The 20,635-nt window shown below is 56.0% G+C and overlaps 6 protein-coding genes across 6 annotated transcripts; all 6 read right to left on the bottom strand.

The window, feature by feature from the left end:
• Positions 1 to 709: 709 nt before the first annotated feature.
• JKF63_01943 (uncharacterized protein) lies at positions 710 to 4,654 on the bottom strand (the record flags this gene model as incomplete). The annotated part of the gene is made up of 1 exon (XM_067897986.1): positions 710 to 4,654. One exon carries the CDS (start codon positions 4,652 to 4,654, stop codon positions 710 to 712), a length of 3,945 nt encoding a protein of 1,314 aa, XP_067754143.1.
• A 1,340-nt stretch (positions 4,655 to 5,994) lies between these two features.
• JKF63_01942 (uncharacterized protein) lies at positions 5,995 to 7,776 on the bottom strand (the record flags this gene model as incomplete). Its single annotated transcript, XM_067897985.1, has 1 exon — positions 5,995 to 7,776. The coding sequence occupies one exon, from the start codon at positions 7,774 to 7,776 to the stop codon at positions 5,995 to 5,997; it is 1,782 nt and encodes a 593-aa protein (XP_067754142.1).
• A 903-nt stretch (positions 7,777 to 8,679) lies between these two features.
• JKF63_01941 (uncharacterized protein) lies at positions 8,680 to 9,573 on the bottom strand (the record flags this gene model as incomplete). The annotated part of the gene is made up of 1 exon (XM_067897984.1): positions 8,680 to 9,573. One exon carries the CDS (start codon positions 9,571 to 9,573, stop codon positions 8,680 to 8,682), a length of 894 nt encoding a protein of 297 aa, XP_067754141.1.
• A 1,153-nt stretch (positions 9,574 to 10,726) lies between these two features.
• On the bottom strand, positions 10,727 to 12,007 carry JKF63_01940 (uncharacterized protein; the record flags this gene model as incomplete). The annotated part of the gene is made up of 1 exon (XM_067897983.1): positions 10,727 to 12,007. The coding sequence occupies one exon, from the start codon at positions 12,005 to 12,007 to the stop codon at positions 10,727 to 10,729; it is 1,281 nt and encodes a 426-aa protein (XP_067754140.1).
• A 1,060-nt stretch (positions 12,008 to 13,067) lies between these two features.
• JKF63_01939 (uncharacterized protein) lies at positions 13,068 to 14,768 on the bottom strand (the record flags this gene model as incomplete). Its single annotated transcript, XM_067897982.1, has 1 exon — positions 13,068 to 14,768. One exon carries the CDS (start codon positions 14,766 to 14,768, stop codon positions 13,068 to 13,070), a length of 1,701 nt encoding a protein of 566 aa, XP_067754139.1.
• A 2,872-nt stretch (positions 14,769 to 17,640) lies between these two features.
• On the bottom strand, positions 17,641 to 19,143 carry JKF63_01938 (uncharacterized protein; the record flags this gene model as incomplete). The annotated part of the gene is made up of 1 exon (XM_067897981.1): positions 17,641 to 19,143. One exon carries the CDS (start codon positions 19,141 to 19,143, stop codon positions 17,641 to 17,643), a length of 1,503 nt encoding a protein of 500 aa, XP_067754138.1.
• Between the last annotated feature and the right edge of the window lie 1,492 nt (positions 19,144 to 20,635).

The following is a 20,635-nucleotide window of genomic DNA, read 5'->3' as shown; positions in this document are numbered from 1 at the left end:
AGCCGCGCCACTAGCACCTCTGGCACTTCTCGCATGGACATCCATGTCCCACAACAGAAAGTCAAGAGGGGAGAGACGAGTCGCAGAGAAGCAGAGGGTGAACTGTACATCTTTGTCAACATGCATGTTTTGACCAAGTTCATCTCTGGTTCAGCTCGACCGTCGAGGACAGCGGCGCTTATCTGACGCCGAGAAGGGAGAAAAAAAACGGCTGTTTTCTTCCTGTTTGCATCGTGAAGGTACACAACGCCATAGAGTGAGGGGCGTATCATGCAGAAAAGCCCGCGTGGAGTTCGCAAGCATCGCACGTCAACTCTTTCGAGAAAGGGGATCTCTCAAGTCTCTCTTGCAGCACGTCCATTAAGGTGTTCTCTGCAATGGAAGCAGGAGAAGGAACTTATTCAGCCCTGTTCCCTCGCTCTTGTCTTTGCAACAGCGGATCGAGCGGGCGGAGGGGAGCATGACATCGAAATCCATCAGATCGGCTCGAATCAAATACACTGCCCAGCAGTGTGGTATCTCTCGCCTCTCATCGGCCCCCCTCCCCCCCCTCCCCCAACCACCACACACACACACACACACACACACATACGAGAATGACACCACACCGCAGATCATTCCTCAGCACACTGGAAAGGAGCGAGAGAAAGGTCGCTTCTCGCGCCATTACAATGACTGCACTGCCCCGGATGCTCAGGAAGACCCCCAATTAGGCTTCACCCTCATCTATTTCCTCCTTGGTCGCCTGCCGCATCGATGCCCTCAGCGCTGCAGCATGCCCTAGGACTACTTTCTCTGCCGCCATATTCCCAATGGTGTGCAGGAGACCGCTGTATTCGCCCAGGGCATGCAGCACAGTGTCCATCATGACGCTGGCCCTGGCGGGCTGCGCTGGTGAAGAGCCAGAAGAGCGCTCAAAAGAGACGGCCGACCATGTCGCTGCAGCCGTCTCTGGCCAGGCGAGAATGGCCTCGTGGTACTGGGCCAAGACAAGCGCCAATAGTCCAGCCACATCCGTGTAGTGGGGCGACTCCATCAGCAAGGACAGAGATTCCAGAGGAGCTGGCTGCGCCTCGCCAGCAACCGCACCACCGCCAGCGAGTAGAAGAGCGGCGCTGAGCAGGCGGTAGCCGCGCTGGACGGAGAGCGCTGACCATCGATGAACCACTTCGGTCAACAGGGGTTGCTGTAGTTGCGGCAGCGCCTTGACGAGCAGCACAGCGTCGCGCCACCGACCTTTCGACTGGAGCGTTACACAGGCGCTGTGATATTCGCCGGCCAGAATTAACTTCTCGACGGCTGCCTCCACATCCCCCCTTGCCAGCAACATTGCCGACGCACGCTTCGCGGATGCGACGAACAGCGCCGAGGTGGCAGATTCTGCCGAGGACGACTTGACAGCAGCCGAAGCAGCCACAGCCATGCTCAAGGTGGCCAGCTCATTGTAGCTGCTGGAGTGCGCCGGCGAGTCCAGCAGCACTTCAATGACACGCTGGCGGTGCCCCAGTCGCAGCCACTCACGCGCAAGCGCGAGTCGTACCACACTGTCGTCACTAGCTCGGTAGTTGCGGGCGTTCGACGCCAGCACAGCGATGCGTAGCACATTCAGCAGAGTGCGATTGCGCCGCACAACGTGCGGAGAGGCAAGCGCTTCCGAGTATGCATCGGCGAACGCGTACGTTTGTAGTGCACCAAATGTGCCTTCACTAAGCGACTCAGGGTCGGGTGAAACATCCGGTTGGTCAGCTGATTCGGCGGCTGCCCGTGCAGGGTCAACTGGCGAAGAGACGCCAGAGGGAGCGTGCCCAACTCCACATTGAGCAACCGTCGAGGGCGACCAATGGCGCAGCACGTCCGCGGCAAGGTGAATGAATCGCTGCTTTGACATCTGGCCAAAAAAGCCCGCCACCACTGCAGCGCGTCTCAGCCACGCCAAGGGAGAGACCACCGGTACCACAGTCGCGGCAGTGGAGCCGCAGAGCCTCAGCTGCCGCAGAACCTCACCCGGCACCATCGTCGTAAGGTAGAGCTCCAGCTCATCTTGCAACGTACGCACCTCCTCAGTGAGGAGCTGGCCAAACGGGCCACGACAGGGGCGGGCAGAGACTGGCACCGCCTCCAAAAGCGCGCTGGGTGCAGAGGCCTTAGGGAGCAAGGCGGTCTGAGCGCCGTCATCTGGACCCGAATGTGGGCAGCCAAGTTCCAGCGCCACCTGGATGTAGGTGCGGTGAGCAGAGAAAAGAAAGGCGACGTTTTTCATAGGACGACGCAGCGCACGGTACCGCACGCTACTGTTCATCTCGGTCAGGGTCGCGTCGAGCACGTAGATCGATCCGTCAGCCCCCAGCACAGCGAGCGACTCGCCGGCCCAGTAAAGCGCCAAGGCACGGATGCCAGCGGTCATGCCAGCTGAAGAGACCGCGAGGCGCGCCCCGGTCGCCATGTCCCACACCCCAAACACGCCACCTTCAAAGAGAACCGCAACCGCGCGGGTCGCGCTAAAGTTGGATGTCGATGGCGAAGAAAGATCAGCGGCGCCGCCGCTGGACGGACTGGCCATGTCGTGGGCTTCTTCGTCTTGCATCAATGACCCTGACGCTGCCAACGCTCGCGGTGACGAGAAGCCCATGAGCTCCGTCGAGCCCGTCACTTGAGTGGGCGGCGGCGGCGGCGGCGGCGATGGCGATGGCCCGGAGAGACACACCACAGCCCCGCAGTTGGCCGGTGCATCCCGCAGCCGCCGCACCGCCAGCCGCGTTCCCTGCACCTGCAGCACGACGCCGTTCCCGTACCCGTCCCACATCACAAGGCCGCCCCCCACGACTCCAGACCGCACCGATCCCTCCGCGGCGCTGGGGTTGAAGAGAGGAATGGCGTCGCGGCTCGCCAACACGCGGTCCTTATAAACAGACCACAATGACAGAGTGCCCTCCGCAAAAAGAATGGCGAGGAGCTCCGGCGTGCCCTGCACACCACTCAAGCATTGCCGCATCGATGACGGTGCCCACGACACGTTCGCAACGCCCAGACCAGAGTGGATGTGCACGAGTCGGCTGTCCGCCGCTGTCCACACCTCAAACGTGCCGTTCCAGTAGGTAAGCAAGACGTAGGTGGTGGTGGCGTCCATCGTGATCTCTTTCATGCGCGTCTGCTCTGGTACCGAGGACGGCTTGCGCAAAATCCGTACAACCTCTCCTGTTCGAGTGTCAAACAGCGAGACCTGGTGGTGGTGACGGTACTGTAGAACACGGTCCGACACCACCCAGACGAGGTCTTTCCACTTATACCCACAGAGCAACACGATCTGCGTGCCGCCAGAATAGACCAGATTGAACCGTCGAACTGCAATGCTGTGCACAATATCCATCAAGACAAGACGGCCACTCTTCAGTGCCACGCAGCAGTGATGATCACCGACGGGGCAAAACGTCAGAGGGCTCACGATGGGTGCCAGCCAGCTGTCCAGCAATTTCCACCGCCGGGCCCGCGTGATGTACTGCCAGTGCGCAATGGCACCGTCCTCGAACAGCACCGCGAACCGTGAGGAGTCGATCTCCGACTGAACAACATTGACGCACAACTTGGCATTGATTCGCACTCCCCGCACATCTGTTGAAACGCTAGTAAAGCGGTTGTGTCGGGTAACGTACCACGCGAGAAGTCGCTGATCAGTGCCAAGCGAGTACATAATCGGCAGCTGTGCGGCGACCGCATCGCCTGGCGCGGCAGCAGGCTCTTGGCCCAGCGACGCAGGGCACATGTGCGCACCACTCGCGCACGAATGAAAGATACGGCGAAACTCCACGTCCTCCGGCATCCACAGAAGCGACTCGTTCAGCATCAGTCCCAGCCTCCAGTCGTAACACCCTACGGTGTTTCGTGTCGCAAAAAACAGCATCTCCTCCTGCGCGTCGCTGAAAAAGGCGTCAATGACAGTGGGGCTACCATCGCTGCTCTCGTAGAGGAGGTCCTTGGCCACAGGCGCGGCTGCGCCGCTATCGAGCTGGATAGCGTTAATGATGCGCAGACGGTCGCCCAGCACGATGGCGCAGCAATGTTGGTCGTTCAGTCGAGAAACGGCCACGATCGATGGTCTGCTAGTGCTCCCCAGGAGAGTGCTCTGCTGCACTTGTAGTGGGAGCAGGCCGGGTGGCAGAGGGGTGTCGTCGACGAGATGTGAGTTGAACACATAGCCGGTGCTTTCCTGCGTGACGACGAGCAAATGGTCGTCGGTGAGAAGCACCAGAGACTGGACAAAGGCATGACAGGGCGTCTGGATAGAAGTCAGCGCCACGCCCTCCGCTACGTCCCAGTACATTACTGAGCCGCTTGCGTCACCACTCCACAAAAAGAGGCCTGCTTGAAGGTAGGACGCCGGGGGTCGACGCCAGAGCAAAGCAGTAACAGAAGCCCTATGTCCGCTGAGCGATTGTGTGAGGAGCATGGTGTTCATGTCGTAGACAAAGATCACCTCACCCCCGTTGATCACCGCAGAGCTGCACGCGAGGAGCTGTTGCGCACCATAGCTCGCTGACTGGTATGCGAAGCTGCCGAGGCTAGAGAGAATGGTAGGAAGCCCATCGCTGCTGTAAGTATTGCTGCACCCGGGTATCACCTTCGGCGATATGTGAGGCGCCGCCGAATCGCCGCTCATGGTGGCTCCTCCCCCACAACAAAAAAGAACGACAGAAAAAATGAGAACAGGAAAAAAAATTAAACAGGGGCTAGCAGAAGCGATTTTTTTTTTTTCAAAGGACACAGTGGCTCCTCAAATAACCGAATACTACGCCCCCCCCCACCCACCCTCCGTCACAGAAGCCAGTCGATAGAGTGGTGGCGATTGGGAGGGGGGGGGGAAGGTTACAGGATGCGTGGGAGCGACCTGCAGTACGGTACAATGTCCGAAGGAGTCTTGTGATCAAAATGGATAACGTAGTATGCCGACTCCAAAGCACCGGGGAACGCAATATGCTGGCTCGACTCCAGTAAGCAGGTTAGCTCAATGAGAGTCGCACCCTACCTATAAGAACGGCGTCAATACACCACGCAGCGCGAAGGCACACAAAGAGCGACTGGCAGCTGTTTTTTTTTTTTACCACCCGATGTCAACGAACACTCTACTAGGCGTGTGAACGAGCTGATAGGTGGACTCCCTGCGTTTTGCTTTTGTTGTTGTTTTCTCATCAAAGTTTTTTTTCAGTGAACCCCGTGTGTACTGTGTGTATTTATGCGGATATGTACGCCTGCATCGCGTTTTACCCTCACCAGATCTTCACGTGCAATGTAATGTGCAGGCGCCTTAGCGGCTACGCGTGAAAGAATGATAACCGTAAACCGATAAAAACCGCAAGTTGGGGGTAAAGGGGGGAACAGAGGAGATCGATGCCCACATGAAGGTCGTGAAGGATCTCGTCCCGCAATGTCTCTCGTGCCCTTTTTTTCGAGGAGCACCAGAGTAGCAGCACCAGCTGGACAGCAGGCAGGTGGCACTGCCCGGTTGTACCAACGTTTATTTTTGGTTTGCGTTGTTATTCTTGGGGAGGAGGGCAGGCGCTAAAGAGGAGACGTCGCTTTGCCTCAAAACAACTGGAGTCCAGATGCAACGACTGTTTGGCTGGAATAATTGGATATCTCCGATGAACCCTCCGGTGAGTGTGCGAGAACGATGCCGACACCAAAGAAGTTAAAATACTTGATCCTGGTTGAGGATGTCGCAACACACCCCTGCAGAGGAGATAAGTCGAGAAGAGGAAGAGGAGGAGAAGTACAGGAAACGGCTCAGTAGAGTCACCGCAAGGTCAGGGGGGGGGGGGGCGGAGCGAGAGAAAGACAAAGACCAATATCGTGCATTTTTTTTCAACCGAGTGTGAAGCCTATTCTCTGGTGGACAAAGCAAAACGCTCGCCCCGTCCTTCAAGCGAGCACATACATACACGCACATCAGTCCAACAGAAAAACGCAAGTGAGAAGTGGAGGTGGCAGAAAAGAATCGAGTCAGAGCTTACTGAACAACACCGCGTCTTCGCTGCGCATGACGAGGCCGAATTTGTGTGGCTGCATAAGCTGACGTACAGCCTGTGCCACGAATGCATTCAGCGACCGCTGCCCCGCGGCGTCCTTGGTGACCAACTCAGCGTACCACTTGATCTTTGGCTCTGTACCGCTGCCTCGAATGGTAATACGCATGCCGCCCTCCACATGGAAGGTGATCATAGAGGTCTGCCCAAGAGACGGCCGTCCCGACGGTGCGGCCGTGTCCACCTGCGCCGCGAAGTCCACCACGCGTATGACTTGACGCCCCGCAATGCGAGTAGGATAACGGCCCGAAGCCGCAGTGCGGATGCTCTGCAGCAGCGCCACTGTCTTTGCCGGATCGTCTGTTGCCATATACGAGTTGTTCGTGAAGTGGTAGCCGTAGCGCTGGTAAAGACTCTGGAGATGCTCTAACAAAGAGCACTGCCTCTCCTTCCGGAGGTAGCACGCGAGGTCAGCCAACACAACGGCAGCCGTCACGCCGTCTTTGTCCATAACACGCTCGCCCCACATGAACCCGATTGCCTCCTCATACGCAAAGAGCGTCTGCAGCCCCTCCTTCGCCTTGCACTCCATCGCCTTGTTGCCCATGAACTTGAAACCGGTCAGTGTCTCGGAGTACTGTACACCCTCCTTTGCCGCCATTGTCTTGAGAATACACGAGCTAACAACTGTTGAGATCAGGAGGCATCGGTCGAATGCAACGCCCTGCCGCCGCGCTCGCTCTATCGCCCACCACCCCAACAGAGCCCCGATCTCATTGCCGGTGAAGACGTGCCACCCCTCCCCATCCGGAAGGCGCTCCGCCACCGCCAGGCGGTCGGCGTCCGGATCGTTTGCCATGACGACGGAAGCACCGTACCTATCTGCCGTCTCAAAGGACAAGGCGAACGCCGCCCTCCCTTCCTCCGGATTGGGGTAGCGTACTGTGGGAAAGTCTGGGTTGGGCTCAGCTTGCTCCGTCACGACACTGAGGTGCGACGCAGGAAGCCCCAGTACTTGTCCAAGTCCATATGTGACGAAAGGAGTTCCTACGCCGTGCATCGCAGTGTAAGTGAAGCGCACAGTCGACGCGTCGCTGGCCGGTGTGTAAGAGGAGCGCAGGGTGGAAAAAAAGTCCTTGAAAACGGCGTCGTACGGGTCTGTGTGGTCGGCCGCGGTGAACGGGGCCCACGAGGGCTCAAGGGGTGTGAGGTTTGCTTCGATGCAGGCAGCAATCGACGTGTCGTGGGGTGCAACAATCTGAGCCCCGTTCGACCAATAGACCTTGATGCCGTTGTACTCCTTGGGGTTGTGGCTGGCCGTTACCATTACCCCGGCTAACGCCTTGAAGAAGCCGATGGCGTACGGCACAAATGGCGTGGGGACGCAGCGACGATAGAAATATGTCTTGATGCCTTGCTGATGCAAAACAGTGGCGATTCTCTCGCCAAACTCGCGACTGTGGTGGCGGCCATCGTAGCCGACGACCACCCCCCGCGAATGCTCCGCGGGTGAAAACTCTTGTTTGATGTACGCCACGAGTCCCTGCGCCGTCTGCAGCACAGTGAGACGATTCATATGAGCGTTTCCCGCACCCATGGTCGATCGCAGGCCAGCGGTGTCGAACTTCATGCGCTTACCGAGGCGGCGTTGCAGCTCCGCCGTGTCACCCTTGGCTGCAAGGGATGCGACAGCCTGACGCGTAACCGGATCGCGGTCCCACGCTAGCCACTGCTGCACCTTCGCCTCGAGAAGTGACATGGTTTGCTTATTCGTGTTTGTCGTTTCCCTTAACCTTGCGATCGGCCATCACAGAAATCCTCGAGGGATGAAACGCTAGAGAGCGCAACAAGAGAGAGAGAGGGGGGCGTTAGACCGAATGGGAGGCGGGGGGTCTCGGCGGAAAAAAAAAAATTGAAAAAAAAATCAGAGGGAATTCTGTGGGTTGTGCAGGGGAGCATGAGGAGCAGCACACGACGATGTCAGCAACTTGGTGGACACCACGATGGTAATGCACGGCCACTGATCCCTGAGCAAGCGCAGTTGAGCAAAAATGGGATTATGTATTTTTTTTCGTTTTTCCTGTTGGGCGCCGTGGAAGCATTGCTCTGGCCGGAGAGGGGGAGGAGGAGGAGGGGGGGTTACGATATATATAAAAAAAGGCAAGATTTAAAAGTCACCAGAGAAGAAAAGTTGAGGTGTATGTGTGTGTGTGTGTGTGTGTGCATTTGTGAACATCCGTAGGAAAGAGATGCGAAGGAGGCTGGAGTGCCAAAGATGACAACCATAGAGGGACACTATCAAGTCACTTAGGCTCTCGGTGAAGATCGGAGCGAAACACAACTCACAAGACATGCGCGACACGTCGCCACAAGTGGATCAAAGGGGTACGGGATATATTGACGCGCACCCTTCCACAGCACCCCATTCGCCCGTCCACCTAGCACCACTTGCCTACGGTCATCCAACGCTGCCACCACTCCCACGACGACGACGACGCGTCTTGGGTCACTTTCTCGTTTGACGTTTCCTTGTAAATGCAAGGAACCCAATCCGCCCAAAACACGATCATGAAATACGAGAAGGAGTGAATGAGTAGGATTGACAGAGTAAAAAAAAAAATAGCGCAGAATTGGCAGTGCCATCGCACACGCCACCACACCACTACGCGTGAACGTCAACTTTGCCTGCAAGGCCCCGCTGCTCCCGCGCCACACGGTCCGCGAACTGGAGCAAGCTCGACCACCCAGAGACAAGCTCAATGCTTCCACACAGTGCGGTAAAGGCAGCCAAAGAGACCTCGCTGGATATGGCACCATCGGCACTCATAGCGGTCGAAGAGGCATCGAAAAAGCCCTTGTCGTAAAGCACAAAAGATTCCAGGCGGGAACGTCGGAACGCTTGCACGAACATCGCTGTGTCTGCGCTGTTCAACTCTGGCCACAAAGCATCAAGAGGGTAAGAGGGCCATGTCGAGGGCACACTTGACGGACCATGCGCGTCGCTCTGGTCATTTACTCGCGCAGCGGCGACGGTCGATCTCGACCTGCCAGAGACGTTCGCAGCCGCCACCCCTTGCTCCACGTAGTGGGTCAGCTCACGCAGAAGGCGCAAACTCTTGGAGCCGGCCATAGTCAATTCCAGTGGCATGCACACTGTTCGACGATACTCCTGCTGCATCCTTCGGCGCACGGTGTCATTCTGGCAGCGTATCGTGCCTGCCCGCACATATGAAGGATGAATGAGGGAGCACAGAAAGTAATCCGTCTGTCGCAGCTGCTGGGGCGACACGATGCCGTGCAGAGTAGTGGAAAGCTGCTGTGTCGCCTGCTCCTGCCACTTCTCTGGCAAAAGCAAAGAGGAGCTTCCAGTGACACAGCCAACGGCGTCGTCCAGTGTGCGTCTGGGTGAACAGCCGAGAACAGCAGCGGCATGCCCACGCTCCAGCGGCGCCTTGGACCGCTCGGTAAACTGCGGTAACGTGGAGCGCAGCGAAGCGACCCACTCATTACGGCGCTCCATCACCGCAGCTGCACCAGTACGCATCAGTGACACCATCGAAGCTGTTAAGAGTCCCGTCCCTGACGATGCGCCCCTTCTTCACCCCCCCCCCCAAAAAAAAAAGATACGACACTGCTCACCTACAGGGAGAGAAAAGGTGTGTGTGTGTGTGTGTGTGTGTGTGTGTGTGAGAGAGGAGGGGAGAGGAGGTGGAGGGGAGGGGGGGGGGGTCACTCGAGCAACAGGAATCCTCTGCCAACACGGACGTGGTTTCTTCAGGGCGCACACAGCGTATCAAGGACAGCTCAAGCGTCAGTCGCGCACACAACGACAGATCCGGCACTAATGGGACACTAATATATGCAAATCAGTACAAAAGCAAAAAAATGCGCGAGAGTGGTTGAGAGAGAAATGCGGCACCACCAAAGACAACAGACATCCACAGCCGGGGGAGGGTCGAGAAAAACAAGCAGCAGCAGCAGCTGTTACCGTTATGCACATCCGTATCTGAAGCTGCGAGGAGACACAACAGGGCGGCGGACAAACCTATTACACCACAACAGAAGAGGGAGGAGAGCAAGGCCACATCACCTCTATTCGTCTCTGCGGAAAATATGCCACTTTGAAGGGGGCCACACGTAGTGCCTCGCATGACCCACGGTGTCGATCTCGATCGATCATTTCATTCAGTGCCACAGACAAACAGACACACGTACACGTTTAGGAGCAACGAAAAAGGGGGGGGGGGGGGGGCAAAGACCGGGAAATCGAGTCACAATCCCGTGCCAAATTAAAAAAAAAAAAGACGGAAGTGCAGTGCACACACTCCATTAGCAGATGAAATGAGAAACTCTGTGCTCTCCGACACAAACGAGAAGAGGCTGATAAAGTCGTCCTTGACCTCCACTCGAGGGCCAAGAGGACGCAGAAGGGGCCAAAAGCAGCACCCGTCCCCAGAAGCAGTGGCGGAAAGTGACACGGGAAAATTCGTCACAGTCTCCAAAGATGTCTGATATAGCCCCCTTCCCCTCCACCCCCTTCACCCCCGCCTGCGGGGTGGGGGGGGGGAAGGTGGTAGCCCGGGAGAAGGGGGAGAGAGAATGACTGGTAAGCCAGGAGCGAGGGGCGTGGAAAAAAAGCGCTTGGTCTGTATTGTGTTTTTTTTCTTTCCGCTCCATATCTGATATACGCAACCATGAAAGACTACTCTTCAGTAGAACAGCTTACGATATAGCACCGATGCACCCTCCTCGGCCCACTCCCCTCGCGTCACCCACAGCGGCTCAAAAGATGAGCTAGACGCGGCCATGGACGCCCCCATCCAAGCACCATCAGCGGTCTGCGCCACATTGAGCACCCCTTCTCGCTCATAGCGGAAGTAGGTGGAGTCTTGCGCTTTCAGTTCCTCCATCAGACGGTCACGGAAGCCGGGCACGCGGCCTCCAGCACCAGCGAGCAGGTGCGGCACTGTGTGAAGCTGCCACTCTGGGTCCATCCTCTGTTTGCACATGGTCATCATAGTCACCACGCTGCGCTGTTTGTCGCTGTGTGTACTAAAGAACACCTCGAAGGGGAGGGCAGCTTTGCGCTCGTCCAGGTGCACTCGTGTGCCGTCCGGTGCCTGCAAGTTCATTGCAACGCGCACAGATGCCTCTTTGGCTGCCGATGCTGCAGAGCCCTTTCCCTCAGCAAGCGCAACACCGCCGAGGCCGCCCTGAAGCGGAAGCACGCGTGCCAAGCAGTGCTTCACATCTGCCACCCAATCACGCCAGTAGATCTCGCGTGCCACACTAGACAACACTGGAACGGCCGCCTCAACAACTGGTCGATGCCTGCTGAGCAGCTCGCTGTACTGGGCCGTGACAGCATCGCCACCCACAGGAATTGTGTCAACAGAATGGCGCAACGCGTAGCCATCCAAGACTGCAGTGACCGTTGTGTGGCTGTGACCCACATCCATTACGATGCTCGAGGCGGCTCCAGCCGCGAACGTCCATCCCACACTTGGTCGCATTGCATAGAGAGCCGTCGTGAGACCGGAAGTTTCGAGGATGAGCTGAAACAGAGCCTCCATAACGTCGGTCCGCTCATGCCAAACCTCGGGTAACACGAGGCACAGCGGGTCCTGCTCATCATTCTCCAATATGTCTCGCTTCAGTCGACGCAGTGAGTCGACGTGGGCTGCTGGGTGGCTCTCGACCTGGCGCAGACTCCACAATGGAAGCAACGCGTTTGAGGGGGTATTGCTGTCCTTGCTCCGCGAAGCACCGTCCATCCCGCATGCTTCATTGTGAGCGAAACTTGACGACGACGACGACGACGACGGCAAGGCACTACCCTCGAGGCTCCTACTGGCAGCGTACAGAATCGAGAAGAGATCCACCTCCTCTGGGGCAACTGCCACGCGCAGTGCCGGCAAACACCGGGTGCAAGTTGCGTCGCCGATATAGCCCGCCCTGACGTTATACGTGCCAACCTCCACAACCGACATTTTCTGTTGTTTTTCCCCTGAGCACGGAAGCACGAACACTCCTCATGACCCCCTCCCCCGAGCGCACACGGACCCAAACCACCACAGAGCCAAAAGAACGACAGCGAGTGCGATAGAAGCAGCAGCTGTAGTGCAGAGCAAAGTGCGGGGCGGCGGAGGTGCGCAACACTCGATTGAAAAATATATACAATTTTTTTTCCTACTTCCCAGACGAGCAGAAGAAAACAGCCCATGTAAAACCCGTATGCAAACAGGAGAGACAGTGTTTTTTTTTTGGCAAGGGGTGTGTCCCCGCAGACCGTTTTCACGCAGTGGATATATATATATATATTTTTTTTTTTTAAAAGAGGGCGCGAGGGCCCACGCAAAGGGGAACGTGAGGGTGAAGAAACACGAATAATTCAAGGCAAAGGGGGAGAGGGGAGTTATATTCGAGGACGACAGATAGTTGGCAACCCGCCTTCTACGATAACCTTTGCTGTACCACTGTCGCTGTCAACTACTTCTCTTACTCGAAAACAAAATCGTCAGAGAGTGCCGTTTCCCGACCCCCGACCACCGCACGGCAAAACACGGGTGTGCCGCCACGTGGTGCCTGGATCTGCTAACACCGAACAGCAACGCTGTAACGCTACTCGTGAAGTTTCTTTTTTTGTTGTTGTTGTTTCATTCATGTTTCACCCTCGCTCTTCTACTTGTGCACGACATTATGCACACACGCCGCACAAAAGAAAGGCGTCATTTGGCGAGGCACAAGGAGGTGGGCGCCCATCGACACGGTGGGAAGATGAAGGGAAAACATAACAGGCATACGGAGAGACAGACAATAAAAATGAACAGCACGGAGGTTCGCTCCAATGTAAATGGGGCCACCGTGCGCGGGCACCGGTGCGCGCATCCAGCCCCCCTCCGTCCCCCCCCTCCTCCTCTTCTGGGCACTAAAGAAGCATCAATCCTACCCCTCCTCCTCCTCGTTTCTCTTCACTTGCAGCGCGCATTCCGCAACGACCAGCACGCATCCCTGACTCGGCAGTAAAGCTCAAAGGGAGAGTGAGGCAGATTACTTACCGCACACAGGTTTCAGGTTGCGTTTGAGGACTGCCTCCAGCGATGCGACAGTGGCACGATCGATGCAAGTCTCGGCAGCAAGGCGAGTGGCAAAGTGGAAAACAGATGCCTTCCCCATTGACGGTGGCGGTGAGCAGACGAGATGCTGCTCTCTGGCAATACGACCGACCTCATGTGCCTCCTCAGCCGTACGAGGAATGAGGTGAACCTCGTAGCGTGCAAACTGGAAGGCTGTTGAGCCCGAAGGGATTCGCGACGAGTCGCCCTCTGAGTCACTCTCTTCTTTCTGAATTAGTGGCGCAGGTTTCCGCATAGGGCGTGTCGATACTCTCTTCGTTTGCCGGTGAGTGTGGTTGATGACATCACCGGAAGAAGAAGTCTCTGCGATGTCCCTGGGCTCTTCCTTTGCGCACTGCCTCGGCGTAGGGATCGTCTCCGGTGACGCACGCCTGCGCTTTCGGTGAAGGCCTGTGCTGACGGAGTTCTCGGCATTGTCGCTGATCTCTGCACCGGGCGCAGATTCCCCTTTGATAACCTGCTGGTGGGATCTGGAGAGTCCTAGACGGAGAGGGCGTCCGACTGGAACACCCGCGCACGTTAACGATGCCGACGCACGTGGCGTTCTTGGTGGTGGCAGTGTGGGCGCTGTTGGGGGGCTCCGTGAAGAGCTGGCATCGCTGTCTGACGGCGTCCAGAACTGCTGGAGCTTGTCGCAATTTTCGCATTCGTTGTGGTGAGGCGGTGTCCTCACCTCCGCACATCGGTGTAAAGGCGCATTCTGACGCGTTTCGAATTCTCCACAGCGCTGGCACTGCAAGCAAGGCAAGTGAAAGCGCTCATCTGCCAGCACCTCCTCCACGCACGCCCGACATATGTCCACTTGGCAGCTGGAGCAGTGGTAGAAGAGGCGCGCCTGGGGAAGGTAAGGCGCGGATGCTGACAGCGCCGTGGCATCCGCTTTCCCTTTATTTGAACGCACCCCACCTCGGCTCGGTGAGGGGGGGGTTGTCGCGTGCGCATCCCCCGCCTCGAGCCAGTCGGTGTGACCGCAAAAGTCGCAGCTGACGCCCTCGACATCACCATAGGCAGCGCGTGGGCGCCCCTCGAGAACATGGAGCTTCCAGCACACAAACTGCCGCTTAACCGGGTCGTAGAGAGGGCTGCCCAATTGCAGGACCGCGTGAAGAAGGGGATCCACTTCGTCTGTGGAGTGCAGAGTCAACCCCAAGTCCTGGGTCTCTTCGCCGACAAGGCAACCACCTTGAACGGAGTAAGACGAGTCGGTGGAAATGAAAGAAGAAGGCGCCGCTGCACCGCCAGAGACGCTGCGGGATGTTGATGTGGCGGCATGAGTGGAGAACAGCGCCTCATCTACCGTTGCGCTCCGCGTCGTCGCGACAGACTTGGAGTTCACAGAGTACGGCCTCCTGTCTAGCACCTGCGTTGCGGCTAGCTCGTTGTCAATCAGCTCACTCCGGACCATCTCCTCGTGGCGCGACTGGGGAGTCGCCACGCGACTGGTAGAGGACTGGCGTTTGACGGTCTCAGTCGCTGTGAGTGTCCGGTCCTCAAATGGTCGCAGTATTTGATGAAGCTCCTTGTCAGGGGACAAGCTGCGAGAGTAGGAACGGGCCAACACGACGAAGCGGTCGAAGTTCACCGGCGCCGCTGAGAATCGCCGAGGGCCATTCATCGGGGCTGGCCAGTCGAGACGAGGCGTCGGGGTGGGGTAGGGTGGGGTGGAGTAAAGGACAGGGGGGGGTGGGAGGGGAGAAGAGGAAAACAAAGAGGAGGAAAAAAAGAAAAAGAGCGGAACCCTTGAACCAGGAAGAGCAGAGACCCTCCAAAGTGCAGTCCGACAGCAGAACCTTACAAGCAGAACCACACTGGAAAGGCACGGAGACGGGGAATCGCCACGAAAACAGAGAGAGACCAATGAAGAGGGTGAACGGAGGCTGATGTGTGCGTGTGTGTGTGCGTGGGGGGGAGGGGGGGGGGTAAACAGGTATGGAGGGGGGTAAAATATGTAGGGGGAGTTACTCTATGCCGTGGCGCAGTTCCTGAGCCAAATAAGCTTATATAATAAAACGGATGTGCAAGTGCGTGTTGAGATGTTACGTTACTTTTTGTTCCTCTCGGGGTATCCAAGACGAAGGCGCTCTAACATGCCGTATGATCTCTTGAATCGCTTTATCCCTCTTGGACAACAGATAATTGTAAAGGGGAGGGAGGGCAGAGAAATTGGAGGTAGGAAAGACAAGTGAGTATAGAAAACAGTGTGTAACCGGCCGGCACTGTTGACCTTTGCTTCTTTCGAATACCGGCACGAAGAAGTGTGTGTGTGTGTATATGTATATATAGGTGAACATATATGTGTATGTTGTGGACAAGTGTACGAGTAAATGTCAGAATTCACTTCTCGGCTTGTATGGCTGAATGCAGTGTGTGTGTGTGTGTGGATACGCATGGGGAAATGAAGGAGTGCTGCTGCCCATTGTGCAATTGTTTCTCCCGTCACACGCGCCCGCACTACCGTCGATGGTGCATCGGGAAAATAGAGAAAGCAGGCGTGAAGACATCAGAATAAACAGAAAGGGGGAGGGAGAAACAAAAATAAATGATCACGCGAAATGACCGCCGCCCGCTCCCCCCTCCCCCTTCCCGTCTAGTGCGCAACCAGAAGCGCACACGATGGGCACCGAGAGTGGGAACCATCATACCGTAGAGCGTGGGAGGGGGAGGGGTCTGTGGATGTGGATGTGGGAGATGCACAGAGTCTTTGAAATATGTTAATCACGATCCACACACACACACACTCTCTGAAGGTCTCTCGGCGTACGGCGAGAGAGACCCGAACAGCAACCATGGAGCCTTTTCCCCTGCCGACAACAGTTTTGTTTTAGGTGGCCCGTTCGCCGATACGGTTCAGCTCCTTGTGTTTTTTCTTCGGAAAGCGCTGATAAGTTGCACGCCACGCCGAAAAGTCACGACAGCAAAAAAAAAAGAAAGCGGAAGGAGAAGGAGAAGCCACTCTACAGATTTGAGGGGAAAAAGAGCGAGGGCAAGCGAGCACACCACACACCCACGACACGCACGCAGACGTGTGCTTCCTTCCCTCCCTTCAAACCTCTCCCAGCTACCCGCCACCGCGCGTGGACATCTGCGTCATCATCTTTGCGGGCCATCCCTCCGCATGTGGCCCTGAGAGTAGATCAAAATCTTTTTTCTCCACTGATGGGGCATGAGACAAAATACGGAATCGCAGAATAAGTCCACTACCCGCCACCCTGCCAACAAAAACAACTTGAAACATATATGAGGAAAAGAATGCAACGAGTATGTGATGGGGAGAGGGAGGGAGCAGGGGGGGGGGGGAGTGGAGTGGAAAGGCGACCACACATAAACTCCATCATTCATTTGAGGGGTGAAGAAAAAGGACCAGCAAAACAAAAATAACTCCGGGACTCGAAAGGGAGACGCGCGGAAACATCTTCGTGATGGAATGGCCCCGAGAACTACAGCTCAAGAAGGGAGGGCAGGAGAAAGAGCATGGCAGTAGAGGCACGACAAAACACAATGCAGCGAGTAACACAAGAGCACAGATACGCCAAACGCATACGTACAGGTGAGTATAGGAACTCAGGCAAATGAAGAAGCTAAGAAGGCGACCTAGAGGGAGAAACAAACAAAATAAGGAGCAGTAAAAAAAAAGGAGAAGCACACCAACAACAACATCCAAAGGTTTTTCACACAGACCACAGACACGGACTAACACAAGGGAGGACATCCTTGTTAGAGATGGGGAAGAGGTGTTTGGGGAGGGGGAGTGGGAGGGGGGGGGCACAGTGTTGCCTTTGAGAACATCGGCAAAACTGCACAGTGGAAATAAAAGAATTGGCGGGTAGAAAAGTGCGGGGGGGGACCCCCCCCCATTTCTTAACAAACAACGAAAATAAAAGGAAATCTCAGAAGAGTATAGGGGGTTACACTGTGTCGTCTTTTGCTGCAAAGAACCCTCTTTTTTTTTTCTCTGCCCCTCGCCCCCCCCCCTCCCCTCCTCCTCCCGCACCCCTCCCCCCTTTTTTTATCAATAGCCGTGAGGTTCTGTTGGTGTCCACATATCACCGGCTAACGCGAGTACCGCTCTTGCCCACCCCCCACAGTCTCGCTGATACCTCTCTCTTTGTGTAGAGGCACAGGTGCTCCGAGAAATATATAAGGATAGACACATGTATTCAGATGTATAACCCACACAGTGGTCAGAGACCAACGCACGTCAAGAAGGTAAAGGGAGTCTCCAGCGACAGCGGCCGTGGCAGTCTTCAAAGAAAAAAAAAGGACGGGGAAGTGGAGAGAAGAGGCGGAGAAGAATTGAGGGGGGAGTAAAAAAAAAAAAAGAGGGGAGTGTAGGGGAGAACAAACGTGAACAATGGAGGAGAAAATAAAAAATAGAAACTGCACCACATCGGTGGGCATGCGCAGCCTTCAGTTCAATCAATACACCACGCCAAGATACAGAAACGACAGCGTAGAAGTACATCTCTTGATGGGAATCGGCCCGGCTTTTACGGCAATGATGGCACTACGGCCGCTACCACTGGCCCCGGGTCCACCTGCTTTTTTTGAGGGACAGATGCCTGTAGAAACTGGGCAGATAACCTAATGCCGCTACTCTTGTGGTGTAATGTGCGAAGCGAAGGGCGTCGCACAGAAGGTGGTTTCATAGCCGCTGGATCCGTTCGGCAAGACGGACTTTGCAAAAATGGGGTGCAAGTGGTAGGTGTAATAGAAATGACCTCCTGTGAACGCAGGTGCGCATCGTCAAGGGAGCGATCCGACGAGCAGTCAGCCCCGGCGGAGGAAGCAAGGTGGCCATCGGTGTCCGTTGCAGCGAAGCGCATAGTGCTGAGCACGTCCGTCGGTGCCTGAGATGGTATACATGAGAAGAAGAGCGAGCTAGTGAGAAATTCCGAGGACAAACTCGAGCCACCGGCGACGCGGTCGGGGTGCTTGCTGCACCGGACGCCCCTGCGCGTGCACACATCTGATGTTCGAGAACTCTCGACAGGGGACTCGCACGGTGGCGAGCCTCCCTCATTCGAAGCGCGTAAAAGCAACCCAACGTCGACGTTGGGAACGGGGTTGGGTGTCGAAAGCACCGCCTCCTGCAACTCACTATTCCCTTTGCTCACAGAAGAAGCCCGTGGTGTGGCGGCGATGATAGGACTGACGCCTGCGTCAGAGTTGCACGGCATCAGCGACGCCTTCGCATCTTCGGGTATCTTTGCAGCATCGTGCTGTGCTGACCTGCCTGCAGAGGAGCCCAATCGATGCAGCGCGGCATGACGTCTCTGCGTTGACAACAACAAGGTTCGTAGACCGCTGCCGTCAAGTTGTGTGTCGATCGGTGTCAGCGTGGCTCGCCTCGATGCTAATGGTTGCAGAACCGGTGTTTTGTGGGCCCCACACCCTGATGCATCACTGTCACACGCGCTAACACCATCCGCATCACCGTGTACTCGTACTTCTGCTGAAACGGTACCGCCTACGCGATGCGGCGCTTCCACAACAAGCGCATACTCACGGAATGTCATGGAGGTGCCGAGTCGAAGATAGAGAGCCGGGAGAGAAGTGGCGGAAGCCAAGGTTGGCTTCTTGGACGGTGCTTCACTCGACCACGTCGGGCAGAAGGCACCGCACTCCATTGACTCCACATTGCCAAACTCCACCCATTGGGAGCTCGTGTCGGCGCTCTGGCGGGCTCTGACCGCCTTTGTCAGAGCCGCCTCAATCACACCTTCCTCCACCCGAATTCTCTTGTGCTCAAAGTGTAAGAGTGGCGAGTAGTACCAAGTCATCGTCGCACCGCAGCTATTCGAAACTCGGTGAACGTCGCCACTCTCTCCGCCGACGTTGAGAGTGCCCGTCTGGGGCTCACCCACAAAACAGAACGCTGTCAGAAGACGGTCGCTGCAGCAGCGCGAGCCGGGCTCAAACTCGACGCTGTGGCAAATGGGCAGGAGCTTCAACTCATGCGAACCGAAATGCAACGTGGGAGGCAAGTCCATTGCTGCTTAGACCTACTAGCTCTCTCTGCGGCGTTTTTTTTTTATCGACCCAAACACAGGGCTGGTGTACTTGATATTTTTTTTTATCTCCTCTCCAGTGCCAGATTTCACACGGGGGAACCAGCCACCGTGCCCCGCAGTCGTGAGGATGAGACGAGCACCAGGGTGACGGGGAAACAAACAGCGAGTGGAGCAGCGGCAGTGGCGCCTCCCGCGCAAAGAGAAAAGACACAAGCCAAACAGAGCACACAACAGGTGTGAAGGACGAAAAAAAAAGTTGACGGAAAGAGGGAGGAAGGAATGCTCCTCGATGGCAGGAGTTGGGGTCCGGGGGGGAGGGGAGGTGGAGAAGAGAAAGGGAAAGACAGCGAGAAAAAAAAATGAAGAGAGCGAGACGGTAGAAATAAATAATAAGAGTGGGAGCAATACAAAAAGAAGTCACGGCGAGTGCAAATATTTCTTCGTGGTTGGCACGAGCTGGGAGAAGGGAGAGGAGGGAGGGAGGGAGAGGGAAGGGAAAAGGAAAAGGAAAGGGGGGAGGTGACAAGAAAAAAGTATGTAGCGTGGAAGCGTGTTTCAAGGTCTCAAAGACCCCTGTACGAGATGATGTGAGAAAAAGAACAGTGAAAGAGCAATGCTGAAGAGTGGAACAGAGAGACAGAGGGGGGAAGAGGGGGCGGTGCAAACAGGCACAAACGATGAAAAAAAGAGGGGGAAAATAAAAAGCCACGACGTTACTCTTTTGTTTGATAACGGTCGAGTGAGTGAGTGAGCAGCGATCCTTGATAAAATGAGAACAGTATGGTGGAAGGAAGGACGGAGTGAGGTAAAGAGGGGGAGGGAGAGGAAGGAGTGAACAAATGTTCGATCTTGAAATAGAGTCAAGGGACCCAAAAAAAAACAAAAGGAGATAGACGATAACAATGCAGAAATAAAAAAGTGCGTAGGCCACACACGTGCCCGCTTTGCGTATGTGTGCCTCTGTTGGTGGCGTCGCAAGAATGTCACCGGTAAAAACTCGGTAAACTACGGGGAAGATGGGAAAAGGTGGACAATCGAGAAGAAAGTGGAGAGAAATAGAGATTTTCGTATATGAACCAAGACCAAAACAATATACACAGTTCTGAAATGCCGGGGCATATGCGTACGCGTGCGCAAGGGAGGAGAGGGGAGGGGAGGGGCAGATGGAAAAGAAGATCCTCTCCACCACTACCACCCACCACCCACCACCACCCCCGAAAGGGTGAAAAGTAAAGACGCCGTTATGGTTTGAAGGGACTAGAAGGTAAGCCTGGCGAGGTGGTCTCTTAAGATGAACCAAACAATTATAAACCCAGGTTTGGTGTGAAGAGGTGAATGTGGATTAACTGCACCCACTCGCCGCTGTATTTCCCTCCCTTCTCTCTCTCACCAGCTGGGCGGCGGAACAGGTGACGCTTGCGCAGAATTACTCGAATGCAACAATGACTCACCTGCACAAAACTGCAAAAAG

This window comes from Porcisia hertigi, chromosome 34 (genome assembly GCF_017918235.1).
Source record: "Porcisia hertigi strain C119 chromosome 34, whole genome shotgun sequence".
In the NCBI taxonomy this organism is placed as follows: Eukaryota; Euglenozoa; class Kinetoplastea; order Trypanosomatida; family Trypanosomatidae; genus Porcisia; species Porcisia hertigi.
This window is presented reverse-complemented; position numbering and strand designations above follow the sequence as displayed.